The 16,911-nt window shown below is 37.8% G+C and overlaps 2 protein-coding genes across 2 annotated transcripts; both read right to left on the bottom strand.

Annotated features, from left to right (window-relative positions):
- Positions 1 to 8,491, bottom strand: LOC127647713 (phosphatidylinositol transfer protein beta isoform-like). Its single transcript, XM_052132141.1, has 11 exons — positions 8,380 to 8,491; positions 7,960 to 7,990; positions 7,566 to 7,711; positions 5,445 to 5,536; positions 4,926 to 4,933; positions 4,701 to 4,775; positions 4,193 to 4,276; positions 3,916 to 3,993; positions 3,596 to 3,703; positions 2,630 to 2,752; positions 1 to 919 (listed from the first exon to the last, which is right to left on the bottom strand). The coding sequence occupies exons 1-11, from the start codon at positions 8,397 to 8,399 to the stop codon at positions 872 to 874; spliced, it is 813 nt and encodes a 270-aa protein (XP_051988101.1). The 5' UTR covers positions 8,400 to 8,491; the 3' UTR covers positions 1 to 871.
- Positions 8,492 to 10,511: 2,020 nt separating this feature from the next.
- LOC127647403 (heat shock 70 kDa protein-like) lies at positions 10,512 to 12,443 on the bottom strand. The gene has a single exon (XM_052131616.1). The coding sequence runs from the start codon at positions 12,441 to 12,443 to the stop codon at positions 10,512 to 10,514; it is 1,932 nt and encodes a 643-aa protein (XP_051987576.1).
- Between the last annotated feature and the right edge of the window lie 4,468 nt (positions 12,444 to 16,911).

The following is a 16,911-nucleotide window of genomic DNA, read 5'->3' as shown; positions in this document are numbered from 1 at the left end:
TTATGACAACACAACTCATGGTAGTCAATAATGTTTTCTTTTATTTGTTGTTACAGTATTGTAAATTGAACTTCATTTTCAAAAAATTCAGACCGTCCCCATCCGAATGGAGAGGCGTGGCCTGTAGCATGTCAGTCAAAGGTGGGAGTGGTTTCTAGGCTCTTACACTCAAGTTTAAAAATGAAACATTATCCACTCACAGCTCTCAACTAACAATGACATCCACACTGCAATCAGTGCAGAACCAATCCAAAAAAAAACATAACTAAACCTGAATAACCATTATGCTTTCGAGCTTGTTAAGTATAACAAGCTCTCTATTTTTCCTTTAATCGATTTCTTTCCAATTTTCTGACATGAGACTACCTCTTGAGGCATGCTCCCAACAAGACTTCCCAAACAACAAGACAAATTTAAAAGAATTAAGAAGTAAATTACTTAGTCATATATTTAGTCAAAACACATGTTGTGAAATGATTCCTCCGAGTCTTGGGATTCATTCCTCCACTGGCGTACTCAGTAAAAAGCTGATGGTTGCAAAATGAACCAAAAAACCCCATTAAACAGTTATAATACTTAATTATAAAAAGAAATGCCATTATCACTTGATGTGTCTTAAGTGAGTCCCAAAGAATTTGTCAGCAAATGATGAGGTTTAAAGTCAAACTGCACAATCACAAACACACATGCATACTGTACACATTCGCACAAACATTCACGCTTATGGTACTGGACATGTCCTGGGTAAGGGATGACAGTTTCCTGTTTGGAAGGGCTTAGTGATGTGGCACGTTGTGACTGGCCATGAGGACTGGAGGAGGTAAAATAAAAAGTAGCCCCTTTTTTGTTTCTTCCATTCTTTTATCTCTTTCTAGTCCTCTCCTGCTTTCATTCCTCTCACAGAACCCTGGCTGCGCATCTGAAAATTAAACAGAGATCTTTAAGAATAATAATGACACGTAAAAGTTCACGAGTACCACAAATCCAGCATTACGCCTCTATTTCACAGAACAAGGTGTACATCACAACCCTGTTTTGCACACACTCAAGCACTGTTTATCTATCTTTCTATCTATATACATTTTACACCTGAAGTGGCTTGCTTCTGGGTGGGGGGTCACAGGGACCTCTCAACTCTATGCCCCTGCCAGTCAGAGGCCTGAGGGCCTTATTGGTGGGACTTTAATCTTGGTCACGTCGGCTATTTAATTTCATTAAATAAAATCCAATTTTAGAGATGGGTCATCAGTGAAGTCTAACTTGTTTTTTAATACTTTTCAAAACACAAATAGCATCACTATAACTCATGTTAACGGCATGTGTATTAAATGTTTGACGGCTCCAGTTTCACTCTCTGTTCAAGCTGAAAAGTCAAAAAATTAATGGTATTTATGTTTCACATGTTTATGGCACTATCTAGTGGTTATTTGGAAGAAAGTTGTTTCAATGGGACTTTTGCAAAAAGTGACTTATGTTTCAATAAATGACAACTTATTTTAATTAAGTAAATGTAACGCGTTTCATAAAACGTAATGTTTATATTACTACTGATATTTTAAAAGGAGTATTTGCTGAATATAAGCAACTTGTGCTTGGTTAAAATATTGTATATGATTTTATTGGTAAAGCATGTTGAAATTAAATGTATCAAATATGATACAACAGTCTTGAGGTGTATCTCTCAATCACCATTACATTCCATTCATCCACACTATAAAAATTAAAGTAAAAATCACAGAGCTTTGTAAAGTGTGAACTAATACGTCTGTGTATTTTTATATATCCAGCTACGTCATTATAAAGATCTCATTATTATACATTATAAGCTATGATGATGTCGTCTTACCATAAGTTCCAGAGACCCAGCAAAAAAAGTTTTACAATTTCCCTTTTTCTTTTAATGTCATTATAGTGTTTGGTGCAAATACATATGAAAGAACATTTTATAGAAAAAATATATATTTTATTTATATTGTATTTGATGTGCTGAATTGAACTTTGATACATTTCAATCCCTATTTATAGATAAAGGAGAGGAAGTTGTCATGGCCAAACTCTCAAAAATCAGGTTTTTCTGAAAAGCCTAGGGAGTCCACCGATACCCCATCATTTAACACTGTACCATGTATGGGCTAAGAAAAACTTAAATAACAATTTTTCTACACAAAAATGAATTGCTGGGCCTCGGGATAATTACCTGTAAAGCCTAATGTATCAAATATGATACGTTAAAAAAAACGTGCAAATAGAAAAGTTTACGATTTATTTTTATAGTTTGTTTAGTGGTACTAAAAACAGTGTAATGTCATAAAATTCTTATTTCTGGCAATTCTTTCATATTTCAGGCTTTAGAGGGTTAAAACTGAATTGTCAATAATACTACAATTAAGTCGGTATATGTTGGTCAGCCAACAGGTGGCACAACCCAAGGTCACTTACCTACTCTCTGAAGTTGGGCATGTTCTTTCAAATATGATACTTACTGTACCTGAACTGCTGTGCATAAAATATCTAAAACTGTAATACCATTAGTGAAATCAAATTTTGGATCTCTATCAGTTCCCACACTGCCCAGTGTTCAGTTGCTAAGTGCAGGACTGCGGTAGATTGTTTCTATAGTAATGGTTACCTGGTCCAGCTCTCTTTGTGTCTCCTCCTCCATCCTGCGGATGTCATCCATAGTGAGGTCCACCCAGCGGTCCAGCCAACAAAAGAGCTGCCGGTGGAAATTAGTGAAGAGCCTTTTCTCCTGCTACTCAGAGACAGAGAGAGAGATGGGGTTGGCATTACTATAAATCTGAATCTGTGTCATGACAACAGCATGAACCAGTTAAAAATGATCTCATCTGTCAAATCCTTATGTACAAAATATTCTCACATCAGAATAAATGAGTTTTCACTCAAGTGAAGCACACGCTACAAGACTGGACTCACAGTCTCGTGTTCAGTCAGCACACACGCTACACAACTAATCGCAGAGCAAGTGTGTTTATTACATCACTGATTGAAGCTTTGATCCCGAAATTCTTTCTAACAAACACACATGCATAGCAACAGGAGAGTTTATTTCTGACAACATATCATCAAACAACATTAAGTAAGGGCTAGTGGTCATTGTTGTATGGATCTGCACAGAAGAGAATAAAGTGGGGAGACATGGGAAGCGGTTTATTACTTTAATTTTTATATTCATACAACAAAATGTATTTGTTGGCAGTTGTCATTGCTGATGTTTCACTCGCCAGGACAGCGTGCACATTAGAGGTAGACCGATAAATCGGCTTTACTGGTCAATCTGTGTCGACAGTTACTTTTTGGACCTATCGGTTATTGGAAAAAATCTATGCCGATAGATTTTTTTTAATTTATTATTCCTCTGTGTTTTTCTGTGGCCAGAGCTGGTGGATTCTACAGTTAGAAACTAAATGCCAAACAGGAAAATGTATCGTCCAATGACGATAATTTCTAATTACCAAATATTGGTCGATTTATCAACCTCAGCAATATATCGGTTAACCACTGACTGGTCTTGTCTTCTTTTAGTGTGGAATTGGCTTAAGGATTCATATAGTATTATGGGGTTTCGATGGATTACCTTATGAATAAAGTTTTCCACACGTCCCTGCAGACCCCACCAGCGAAAATGAACCGTCACCAGCTTATACGCCATCATGTAGGGACAGTTACTGTTATGAAGCTCTTTCTACAAGAGACAGAGAGAGATGATATACAGGGAAAAGGCAGAGCATCACTCTTTATGACGGCATATTAAAATAAGTGAATCATTTCATTTAAATACTGGTTAAAAACTGTGCATGGAAGTTTTGAAATCAATTATCACAGTGAACATTGTGTTTCACAATGCATGGGCATATATATAAATATACTTTTTGAGGGAAGAGTGATGCTGTGTACCTTCCATTCAGGCCCCAGAGGTCCTCTCCCAGTTTTCTCTGAGTGGAAGATGGCAGGGTCCTCTTCCAGTTTGTAGTCCTGTAACCCAGATTGATATTGAGATGAATGGAGCAGATACAGAGGAATGAATATAGTAAAATAGAAAGGACGAGGAGAAATATAGAAGCAAAATAGCTGGTCAACAGAGGCAATTGATATTATATTTATGATAAAGTTACCAATGGATCCACAAACATTTCACACAAAGACAATAATGTATTTTTCTCATTCAACTCACCACATCATCCACCTGAGCACGATCTGCTATATCGATTGGTACTATCTCGGTCTCATCCCACTCCTCAGGCGGGAGACCATGAGGCTGCATGGGAGGAAGATGGAAACATTTGATTGCAGACAATACATTTGTCCTTCTGGCAACTAATTATGCAAAATAAGTCTAAAACCATTATTTAAATGTGCTTCAATTCAAATAAGCAATCATCTCATCAGTGCATTGTCATAGAGATAGATCACCCAAAATTTTAAATCATGTAATTTGTTTACTCATCCTAATGTTGTTCCAAAAGGGAGAAATTTGGAAGAATGTTGATGCTACTCTTTCCCATGCAATGAAAGTGAATGAGGCTAACTTTCTGTATCCATTTGCATTTCATGGAAGAAATAGAGTCATTTGGTTTAGTTAGTGATGACAATTTGACTTTTTGTGTGAACTATCCCTTTAAGTTTCACTTGGAGTTATTTGGTATCTATGAGCTGATGATCCATATATTTATTATACTAACATTATCAGTTGTTCCCATGTCTGCTTTATGCCAGGTTTCAATCTTAATGAAGAAGTCATCTTTCATGTACTCATTCTGAAAAGCAAAAGGCACAAGGATTTTTGCATATTGCACAGAACGGTTATTTTACTCAACAGTGAATGCTGACTAAACCGTTCAGCAAGTATGACCTGGGAGTAGTCCAGTATTATGTCAATCGGATAATGATTTCAAAAATACACTTACTGTAACAACTGCAGCGTTCCAAATTCAATTAGGTATAGGAGAGAAAAGAAGAGATGGGCAATCAGGAAAGGTATTTTGCTTGCATTACAGAGGACTGCTTCATTGCACAATTCATATTTTAATACACATGGGTAGAATCGATTCCTTGCAAACATAATCACAAAGGCTTTTCACACTGTCCTTAACATTTTTAACCATGGGTTAAGCAACATTTCACAGTTGTCTAGCACCACTTTTGAGCTTTGAAGCTTGTGTGCTGTACTTTGCTGAACAATGTTATAGATATACAAATACAAATGTACCCAGGGTTTACAAATGTACAGTGTGAATGTGTGAAATCACTAAAAAAAATACGGACTACCCAGGATTAATTACTTACCCATGGTAAAGTAAGAGCAGTGTGTTTTGGAACATGATAACCAAGGAACATGTTAACCAAAGGTTAAAAATAACCCTGAGTTACCACCAGTGTAAAAAGCCCATTAGTCACATACGCACAAGTAACTAATGTTTACTAACTAGTGCGACAGTAGGGATAGGCATTCCAGGCTTTCTCATGAAAAACAAGGGCTCCTTCAGGTGCAAACATCTGAATAAAACCAGGAACTTTGCTGTAAAAGGCAAATAAATACAAAAAGGGTTTCATATTTCACAACTTTTCACTGGAATAGAAGGTATTTATTACTATATGTAATATAGTGTATATAACTAGCTAATAAGATATGTCAGTAAGTTCCCTTACTGTTTAAAGGGATAGTTCACCCAAAACTGAAAAATCTCATCATTTACTCACCCTCATGCCATCCCAGATGTGTATGACTTTATTTCTTCTGCAGAACACAAATGAAGATTTTTTTTTTACAAATATATACAGTACTAATTTTTTAGGCACTTCAGATATTTCACAAAAACATTTGTCATAAGATGATTATTTATATCTTCAGCTTTAGTGTGTCAATAGGAAATATGAAATATTTAAGACTCCCAAACATCCCAAACAATTGCAAATAGAAAAGATTAGAGTAGAAGAACAGGGAGCCCTGCAACAGATGGCATTGCCCCCACTGAACATCGTGTCAGTCAGAGATTACATGAAGAGACAGAAGCAATTGAGACAGCCGAAATATATAGAAGAACTGTGGCCAATTCTCCAAGAAACTTGGAACATCCTATCTGCCATAATCAAGAAAAACTGTGTCCAGGTGTACCTAGGAGAATTGGGGCTGTATTAAAGGCAAAGGTGGCCACACCAAATATTGATTTAGCTTTATTATGTTTACTGGACTTTTTATGGCATTATTTTTGAAGACATCCTCACTATGCAACATTTTTCACAAGTGCCTAAAACGTTTGCACAGTCCTGTATATACAGTATATATATATATATATATATATATATATATATATATATATCAGCTTCATAGTTCCATACAACACAAGTAAATTGTGACCAGAACTTTGAAGCTCCAAAAAGCATATAAAGGCTGCATGAAAGTAATCCATATCTTCAGAAATTATATGATGGTATGGGTGGGAAACAGATCAATATTTAACCTTTTCATACTTGAGTTTCCCCTGTACTTCAGGATCCCCCAGTGTGAGTTCCTTAATGCGTGCTGTAATTAAAAAAGGTCACCATACACTTCACAGCAGATGTACTGGATGACAGATTATACAGTATATAATCAAACATATAATGTGATTTTTAGATGTTAATAATGATTGATAATGATAGATAAGATGAAATCATGAATGTGACTGCTGTGTATGTGTACTGCCATATAGTTTACATTACAATGCAGCATGGAATTCTGAATTCGTCATAGCATAGAAGCATAGAAAGCACTTTCACTTTCCCATCCACAGAAGGGGTGAGAATGAGTGACGGATGGAATGGGAGAAGGCTCAAGTGGACTAACTAGTTTGTATATTCTTTGTTTGACGACAGAAAACATTGCGGCAGTGCTGCATTAAAACAGTCAGCTCCGACGGTAACAGGTTTATATGTTATTTTAGTTTGAAAGTTTGATTGTTTGTAACATAAAAAAACTGAGATATTGTGATGTTGACAGGACTATTTGAGCAGCTGTTAAACAATAGAGTCACTCTCTGCAGGTAAACAACAGTGTGAATGCAGATCACACCAGTTTGATAGGCCTCTGAGCCCAGCTTAGTGTAAACACAATCTAAACTCTAACCAGCCCTCCTATGCACATTCACAAGATTTTTTTAGTGTTTGTTTTTTAGTGATTCACATTCTTTGTGCAATTTATCACCTACTAGGCAGGAAGGAGAAAGAAATTAAGGGGGGATAAAGCCAAGGAAAATAATACATAAATAATATTTGTACAAAAGCCAAGCAGGTGCCGATATGCACGAAGAACGCGAATTGACAAAAAACAGAAGGCGAACTCTCGTGAACGAACAGGGCAGTGATATTCTTCGAAAAATCTTCGATTGTGAACTGCAGAAGAAAGTAAGTCATACACATCTTGGATGGCATGAGTGTGAGTAAATGATGAGAGAATTTTCATTTTTAGGTGAACTATCCCTTTAACAACTATTTAAAAACAACCCATTAGGCTGTGTGAGGAAAAACACACACTTATTGGAGACAAATGCAATAACACATGCACACACCTGTGTATGTGGTAAATCTTGTGGGTGTACTGGCCCTTCTCCCCGTCCTTCTCATAAGGTTCATTTCGGAGGACCTCGATTCCTTCTCCTCCCCCTGTGTTATTCTTACTGGCCTCTGCAACCGAGTACAGTTGGCCAACCTGATACTGGGAGGGATTTGAGGGGTGTTACATAAGTAACTAATGGAAACTGTCCGCTAGTTCACCACACAATGGAGACTAACAATGTAATGCAGAAAAAATGGGGTGTTGACATTAAACTGAAAAACTGCGTGAATGTAGCTCTCTGAATATTTGTTGAAGCAATAACAGAAATACTGAGAAAATTAAACCAGCCCTTGATCACAGAAGACATGACAGCCGGTTAATGTAATAGTGGTGGATTTTGGTCTTACCTCTTCTACTGAACATGGCAATAGCACCTGGCTGAAAAACAGCAAGAAACAGAGAGGCAACAAAGCAATATGAGAGTTAATAATAACAGACGGACATTATTTCTAATATCGTGGACACCGCATTAAACGGGCGTGTCGTTATCTGATCCGCTTTATTCCGCGATAAACCAGCGCTTTGCCATCCAACCGAGTCTGAACACAATATATTACTATTATTAAATATGTATCGTATCATGCATGTCTGAATACCGGTGCCGCTTGGGAAGCGGTCCATAAGACACCAATGTTGTCTCGGGAAGGCTAAGCGGCTAACGCCGAACTGCAAACCCAAATCACGGGTTTAAAATCCCTGTTTATTATATCATATGAGAATGTGTAGAATTAAATTGTATTTGGGGTATGTTGTTAAAAGTCACTCACTATTGCTTGACGAGTACCATCCCGAATCTGGATAGAACGGTACATTCAACAACAGATTGCGGTCGCCGGAAATGAGTCCCGGGGCGTCATCAGTGGAGAGTGGCGCGAGGAGGACACGCAGGGGTATGAGGAAAGAAACCATGATGGAAAGGGAATTTCATGGGTATACTATCTATCTGTCAGTCATCTGTCTGTCTGTCTGTCTGTCATCTATCTGTATGTCTGTTTATCTATCTATCTATCTATCTATCTATCTATCTATCTATCTATCTATCTATCTATCTATCTATCTATCTATCTATCTATAATCTGTGTCTATCTATCATCTGTTTGTCTGTCTGTCTGTCTATCTATCTAATGGTCATCTGACTGTCTTTCCATCTGTCTCTCTGTCTGTCTGTCTGTCTATCTATCTATCTATCTATCTATCTATCTATCTATCTATCTGTCTATCTATCTAATGGTCATCTGACTATCTATCCATCCATCCATTCATCCATCCATCTATTTATTGATCATCTGTCTGTCCGTCTATCCGTCTGTCTGAGTATCTCTTTAAAACTCATGTCTATTGACATTTCCAAATAAACTCTGGCAAGAAAATATTATTTTATGGTGATTTCATATAGTATTCCCCATCTCTCACAAAGATTCACAAATCTGTTTTGCATATAAGACACTTGATTGATCAGCCCCAGGGTGAGCCTGCTTGGTCATTTCCATTCAATTACCACATGTTATGCCTTTCCTCACCCTCATGCCATCGCAGATGTGTATGACTTTCTTCTGCGGTACACAGTCGAAGATTTTTTGAATAATATCTCAGCTCTGTAGGTCCATACAATGCAAGTGAATGGTGTCCAAAACTTTGAAGCTCAAAAAGCAGATAAAGCTAGCATAAAAGTAATCCATGCAACTCCAGTGGTTAATCCGTGTCTTCTGAGGTGATCTAATCGGTTTTGGGTTAGAACAGACCTAAATGTATCTCCTTTTCGACTAGAAATCTTGATAGCTGTCTCATTGGCGATCATGATTTCAAGCTCCATTACATTTCCTATAGTGCCATCTAGTTCTCTGTGCATGTGTTAAGCACTAGGACATGTAATCAAGCTTGAAATCATGATCATGCCTAGAGACTGCAATGGCAACGTTTACAGTGAAAAAGGAGTTACATTTTGGTCTGTTATCACATAAAATCGTTATGATCACTTTAGAAGACATGGATTTAACCACTTGAGTCTTATGGCTGCCTTTATGTGCTTTTTGGAGCTTCAAAGTTTTGGTCACCATTCACTTGCATTGTATGGATCTATAAAGCTGAGATATTCATCTAAAAATCTTAATTTGTGTTATGGAGAAGAAAGAAAGTCATACACATCACTGTTTATTTAGTTCACAGCTGTCTCTTTTACCCCAACTGCTTTTACTTCTCAATTCCACTATGGGATCAACACATTTCTGATTTATCTTCATGTAATGTAAGCCATTCGATAGATAAAACCTTCTTTACATGCTTCATCTTTTTATGTTTCACTGTTAAGCAACCATAACATTATATCCTTATTTATTTTTAAATGATCAGAAGTTTCAGAACAAGATTTATGCAATATATCAAATATTTAGTGTTGATCAGTTACATGCTAATATAGATGAAATAAGATAATAAACAAACATGAAAAAAATTGCATTCCATTGTAACAATTGTTTAATTTTCAATAGTTTATTGAAAATGTTCAGTGTCAAACCATGAAAATTTATTTAACTGAACCCTTTCAGGTATGAAATATGGCACAGTGAATTATCATATGCCTGCACATACATGCACAACTGAAATATATACGTATATACATGTAAATGTAAAATATTTGAAAAACTTTCTCCACATTTCTTAAAATACAGATGACATGCTAATTAACATTAACATTTTGACACAGTTACATCCACTTAAACAGAACAGAACACATATTCCTAACAAAAATTACATTCCATATGCAATATTCCAACTGCAATACTGGCAAAATTACAATATATTTTGTGCAAATAAAAAAAAAACTTGTATTCACCACAACAACATCTAAATAAATAGTACAAAGAAACCATACCAAAGAACAATCACATTGTCCATCTCATAATTAATCCACCTCCTCAATAGTTGGCCCCTGGGATGCAGCTCCAGAGCTGGCACGTGTCTGAGCACCACAGCTTCCAGCTGGCATCCCTCCCTGGTACAGCTTAGTAATGATTGAGTTGCATACTTTTTCCAGCTCTTTCAGCTGATGCTCATACTCTTCCTTCTCAGCCAGCTGGTTGTTCTCCAGCCAGGTGATGGCCTGGTTGCACTTCTCTATGACTTTCTTCTTGTCATCCTCGCTGATTTTGTCTTTCAGGTTCTCATCTTCCACACTGTTTTTCATGTTGAAGGCGTAAGACTCCAGGGAGTTCTTGGCAGCAATCTTCTCTCTCTGGAGATCATCTTCTGCTTTGTACTTGTCTGCTTCTTGGACCATCCTCTCAATTTCCTCCTTGCTCAGTCTGCCCTTGTCATTGGTGATGGTGATCTTGTTCTCTTTGCCGGTGCTTTTGTCCACCGCTGACACATTCAGGATTCCATTGGCATCAATGTCAAAGGTCACTTCAATCTGGGGGACTCCACGAGGTGCGGGTGGGATTCCAGAGAGCTCAAACTTCCCCAACAGGTTGTTGTCTTTTGTCATGGCTCTCTCTCCCTCATACACCTGAATCAGGACACCGGGCTGGTTGTCTGAGTAGGTGGTGAATGTCTGGGTCTGTTTGGTGGGAATGGTGGTGTTGCGTTTGATGAGGACAGTCATGACTCCACCAGCTGTCTCGATGCCCAGGGATAGTGGAGCCACATCCAGCAGCAATAGATCCTGGACGTTTCCAGATGTGTCACCCATGAGGATGGCAGCTTGCACTGCAGCACCATAAGCCACGGCCTCATCTGGGTTGATGCTCTTGTTCAGTTCCCTGCCGTTGAAGAAATCCTGCAGAAGTTTCTGGATCTTAGGGATTCTTGTGGAACCACCAACCAAAACGATGTCATGAACCTGAGATTTGTCCATTTTGGCATCTCTCAAGGCTTTCTCCACAGGCTCGATTGTTCCCCTAAAGAGATCTGAGCACATTTCTTCAAAGCGCGCTCTGGTGATGGATGTGTAGAAGTCAATACCCTCATACAGGGAGTCAGTCTCAATGCTGGCCTGAGAGCTGGAGGAGAGGGTTCTCTTGGCTCTCTCACAAGCTGTACACAGCCTCCTCAGTGCCCTCTTGTTCTGACTGATGTCTTTCTTGTGTTTCCTCTTGAACTCTTCTACAAAGTGATTCACCATGCGGTTGTCAAAGTCCTCCCCGCCCAGGTGAGTGTCTCCAGCTGTGGCCTTCACCTCAAAGATGCCATCTTCAATGGACAGGATGGACACATCAAAGGTGCCTCCACCCAGGTCAAAGATCAGGACGTTGCGCTCTGAAGCTTTCCCTTTATCAAGCCCATAGGCAATGGCTGCAGCTGTGGGCTCATTGATTATTCTGAGGACATTCAGTCCAGCGATTACACCAGCATCTTTAGTGGCTTGCCTCTGGGAGTCATTGAAATATGCAGGAACTGTGATAACTGCATTTGTCACCTTCTGGCCCAGGTAAGCTTCTGCAATGTCCTTCATCTTCACCAGGACCATGGAGGAGATTTCCTCAGGGTAGAATGACTTGGTCTCTCCTTTGTACTCAACTTTGACTTTGGGCTTTCCACCATCACTGATTACTTGGAAAGGCCAGTACTTCATGTCAGACTGTATTATTGGATCATCAAACTTCCTGCCGATCAGCCTTTTCGCATCGAACATGGTGTTGTTAGGGTTCATGGCCACCTGGTTTTTAGCTGGATCTCCAATGAGCCTTTCTGTATCCGTGAAGGCAATATAGCTAGGTGTTGTTCTGTTTCCCTGGTCATTGGCGATGATCTCCACTTTTCCATGCTGAAACACTCCCACACAGGAGTAGGTGGTGCCCAGATCAATTCCAATAGCAACTCCTTTTGCAGATGACATCTTCGTTTTACAGGTAGTTAACAGCTGTCTAAAACAAAATAGTAACAAAATAAATATATATATATATATATAATAGTAAAAAATGAACCAATCATATGAATGCCCTTTAGACAGAGACTGACTAGAAAAACTAATTGAACTGTGCATATAAATAGAAACATTGACTAACTTTAAGTCTTACAGCACTTTGCCATCATAATTAAAATTATATTGAAGTAAGGTAAAAGAAAACTAAAGATGAATGTAAATTATTAAGATTAAATTCATCCCTAAGCTACAAACATTTCCAGTCAAGTACAGCAGACCGATTTAGTCAATTAAATAGTAAATATAGGCCTACAAGTAAAAATATACTTTTTAAGACTGAAATACTTCTTACATGTATTACAGTTCTGTAGTCCTTTCCTCAAATTATTATTATTATTTTTTCGTCAGAGTAAACCCGTAGTCACTTTTATTATCTTCCCTGTAACAGAAGTCAGCTCTGTAAAAAACTGTAATGCTGTCGCTCTATGCTGCTGTTTAAATACAGAACCAGCGGCTTGCTTGCATTTTCTGAACGGATCTCGAACGCTCATGCAGAGTTGACCAATGAAAAGGCAGAAAGCACTGATAGCTCCGCCCATGAGAAACTTCTCTCGCATTCTGAGCGTTTGCTTAGAAACTGTGGAATGGCGGGAAGATTCTAGTCATATTTTGATAACACTTATGTACACATACACGCATACATGCCTGAATGTTTTAGTATGCTTAGCTTTTAGTCATCGCATGCTAGTGCTAACTGAAATATGCATGGTGTACATAAATTCTACCAGCAAAAGTCTGTACTAAAATGCTGCTTATTACCGTTAATGAATCTTAAAATGTGCGAAAGTCCAACGTGGACTAGCATATCAATGCACATTATTTTGGTTATGTAATGTTTTCACATTGAATGCTGAATCTATCATTTTGTTCTTTTCCAACAAGAAAATTATTCCGTTTTGTTTAATCATTGTCAGTGAAGGGCGATATGTACAAGTGAAAGAGTTTCATTTAATTATCTTGTCACATAAGTGCAGTGCATGATAGCATGCTGTTTGATACTTCATAGCTTATTTGCATGTAATCTGTGGCTTGCACGAATTCTGTAAGAAATATGTTATTATATAGTATATCAATACCAGACTTGGAGACATTTACTTAGTAAATCTTTTAAAAGTTCTTTGAAACATTATATGATTTCAAAAAGGTATAAAAAGCATTCAAAAGCATCAGATAGCTTTGTAATGGAACTCATCCTGGGTTATGGTCACTGCACTGCCTGAACAAGAACCTTGTGAATGACCATTCATGAGGCACCTCTTGCTGTATGTAGCAGAAACCCCTAGTTAAAGATCTCAACAGAATTTAAATAATTAAAACAGAATGTATTAAATCTGATTATTTTCATTAATTTGAGGGGGTGTACTATATGTAGGGCCTACTATAAATTAGATACTGCTTATACCCAAGTTGTGAACAAATAAACCTTTAATATTCAAGTAGAGAAATGCTCTACCAAAAATGCTTTATAACAGCTTTATAACTTTTGTTGTATTTTATTTTATTTTTTTTGGCAGTGGATGCAAACATGTACTTCCTGTTGCTCTGTTCTTGACTATTCTGGACCCATCTAGATCTTTCTGGATCTCTGGTGGTGATTATGAGCAAAAGGTGCTAGTATGGTATCAGTTTGCAACTATAATACAGATTAAGTGCTTACACAGTTTCCAAACTTCTGACCTCCCACCCCCAAGATAGTTAGTTCCAAATCAACCATGTTTCTGTCAATGAAATACTTTTTTTTTTTTTTTTAGGAAATTTTGTGTAAAATGTGTTTATTTTCATTTATTTCCATGTATTTAATTTGAGCAATTTAGTATAATTAATTTCTTAATCCTCAAAATTTATTAATTTCTTCATTAATAATTTTCATGCAATTTTACATTTGATCTCATTTGCCATTGTAATTTGCATTTGCATATCAGCAAAAATCACATGATCAATGAAATTCAGTCTTCATGTGTGTTTTTGGAGAAATATGAAATCAAATGTGCTTTACATGGACAGTTTTACAAAGAGAGGCCTATATAAACTATTCCAAATTAGGATCATTATGAAAATATAATAGGATGCTAGAATGTTATTATTTAACATGATTTACATACTTTAGATGATTTCACATTTTGTTACTTAGTACATGTTGGTTCTCATTTGCACACGCAAATAGTAATCTTAGACTCTAAACGGGTCATTGCTACAGTTCTGTGACATTTTGGCTTTGAAACTTTTGAATAATTGAACATACATTAATAAGTCTCTTTATATTTCATGATTCAATGGACATGTTAAAGATTTATTAGTCATACTGGTCATGCCAAATTACTTCTAAAAATTCAGATGTCCATCCGGTTAAATGGGCCAGGTTAGGGTGGAAAATAACAGGGTGGACATTAACGGGGTGGACATTTAATGGGTGTATTAGCCATGCTCTGTGAATTATATCTTGCAGACATTGTAAACTTATATATTCATGATTTTATTTCTCTTAACATAAATATATTGAAATGTAAAATTACTTTATTTTTCATGTATCTTACATGTTATTCTTGACCCATCACAAAATAAACGAAAATATAAATCAAATAAAAGAGTTATACACTTGAAACTACTCAAAATAATTTTTCCTGAATGGCTCATGTCCACCTCCAATGCATTTCATTACATATAAGTGTATTTTATTGTCGTTTCGACCATATACAGTTATTACAGTACACAGCGAAACGAGACAACGTTCCTCCAGGATCATGGTGCTACATAAAACAACATAGGACATACCCAGAACCACATGAGACTACACAGACTAAATAACATACCTATATAAAGTGCACGTGCAAATGTGTGCAAAAAGTATGGGACAGTACAATAAATTACAAACAAAGACCAGGACATAGACACAGTAAGAGACAGTGCAGCGCCGACCAGTACACAGTAGTGCAAAAGATGACAAAATTGACAAATGTAAACATAACATACTATGAGATATTGTTCTATGCACATAGCAGTTATTGAGGTAGCAGCCAGTTATAAAGTGACAAAATTAAAGTGGAACTCAGGACACGTGTGTGTGTGTGTGTGTGTGTGTGTGTGTGTGTGTGTGTGTGTGTGTGTGTGTGTGTGTGTGTGTCAAACTAGACTCTGAGTATTGAGGAGTCTGATGGCTTGGGGAAGAAGCTGTTACACAGTGAGGGCCCGAATGCTTCGGTACCTCTTGCCAGACGGCAGGAGGGTGAAACGTTTGTGTGAGGGGTGTGTCGGGTCGTTCACAATGCTGGTTGCTTTGCAGATGCAGTGTTTTTTGTAAATGTCTTTGATGGAGGGAAGAGAGATGGTCTTCTCAGCTGTCCTCACTATCCTCTGCAGGGCTTTGCGTTCCGAAACGGTGCAAGTCCCAAACCAGGCAGTGATGCAGCTGCTCAGGATGCTCTCAATATTCCCTCTATAGAATGTAGTGAGGATGGGGGGTGGGAGATGTGCTTTCTTCAGTCTTCGAAGAAAGTAGAGACGTTGCTGGGCTTTCTTGGTAATAGAGCTGGTGTTGAGGGACTAGGTGAGGTTCTCCACCAGGTGAACACCAAGGAATTTGGTGCTCTTGGCGATCTCCACAGAGGAGCCGGCGATGTTCAGCGGAGAGTGGTCACTCTGTGCTCTTCTAAAGTCAACAACCATCTCTTTTGTTTTGACCACATTCAGGGACAGGTTGTTGGCTCTACACCAGTCCGTTATCCGCTGCACCTCCTCTCTGTATGCTGACTCGTCGTTCTAAGCCCTTAGTATGAACTTTACATCCTAACTTTCGTGAGAACTTACACACAGCTGGTGCAACCCTACCCAGATGATTTAGCACGTATTTTTGTCAAAGATGTTTGAAGTGCAGCTCTGAGGACATGAAGAAATGGCATTAGTACAACAAATTTAAATTATTTCAAATATTAAAATTTTTACTTATAGGCCCACAGTAGTGTGCAAGGGCATATAATTGGCTTGAACATTGCAGGGTTACAGCATGAAGAATTTACATGTTTCCATTGATCATGGTATATATATATTGGGGTGGGGGTCCTCACCTATTCCCCCTAGAATCTACGCCCCTAGTGTGTAACATTATTATTAGTCTTTATTCTTTTTACCAAGTCTATTAAAATTGTAACCAGGTGAAATTAAACAATATAGACATCATTATTTGTACTGGGGACTTAAATGTCACTGAATTGTAGGAATGACCCAAATTGCTGAATAGGGTTCTCTCAATGGAGATGGACAATTTATTCCAGCCTCCAGATATGTTTGTGACTCAGCCATCATCAGCTCGCTGCAACATCCATCCTTGTGCTACTTTTCACACAACTGTCCAGCAATGTGGTTCGTCTAAAAAGTGCACATCCCT

This window comes from Xyrauchen texanus, chromosome 8 (assembly GCF_025860055.1).
Source record: "Xyrauchen texanus isolate HMW12.3.18 chromosome 8, RBS_HiC_50CHRs, whole genome shotgun sequence".
Classification (NCBI taxonomy): Eukaryota; Metazoa; Chordata; class Actinopteri; order Cypriniformes; family Catostomidae; genus Xyrauchen; species Xyrauchen texanus.
This window is presented reverse-complemented; position numbering and strand designations above follow the sequence as displayed.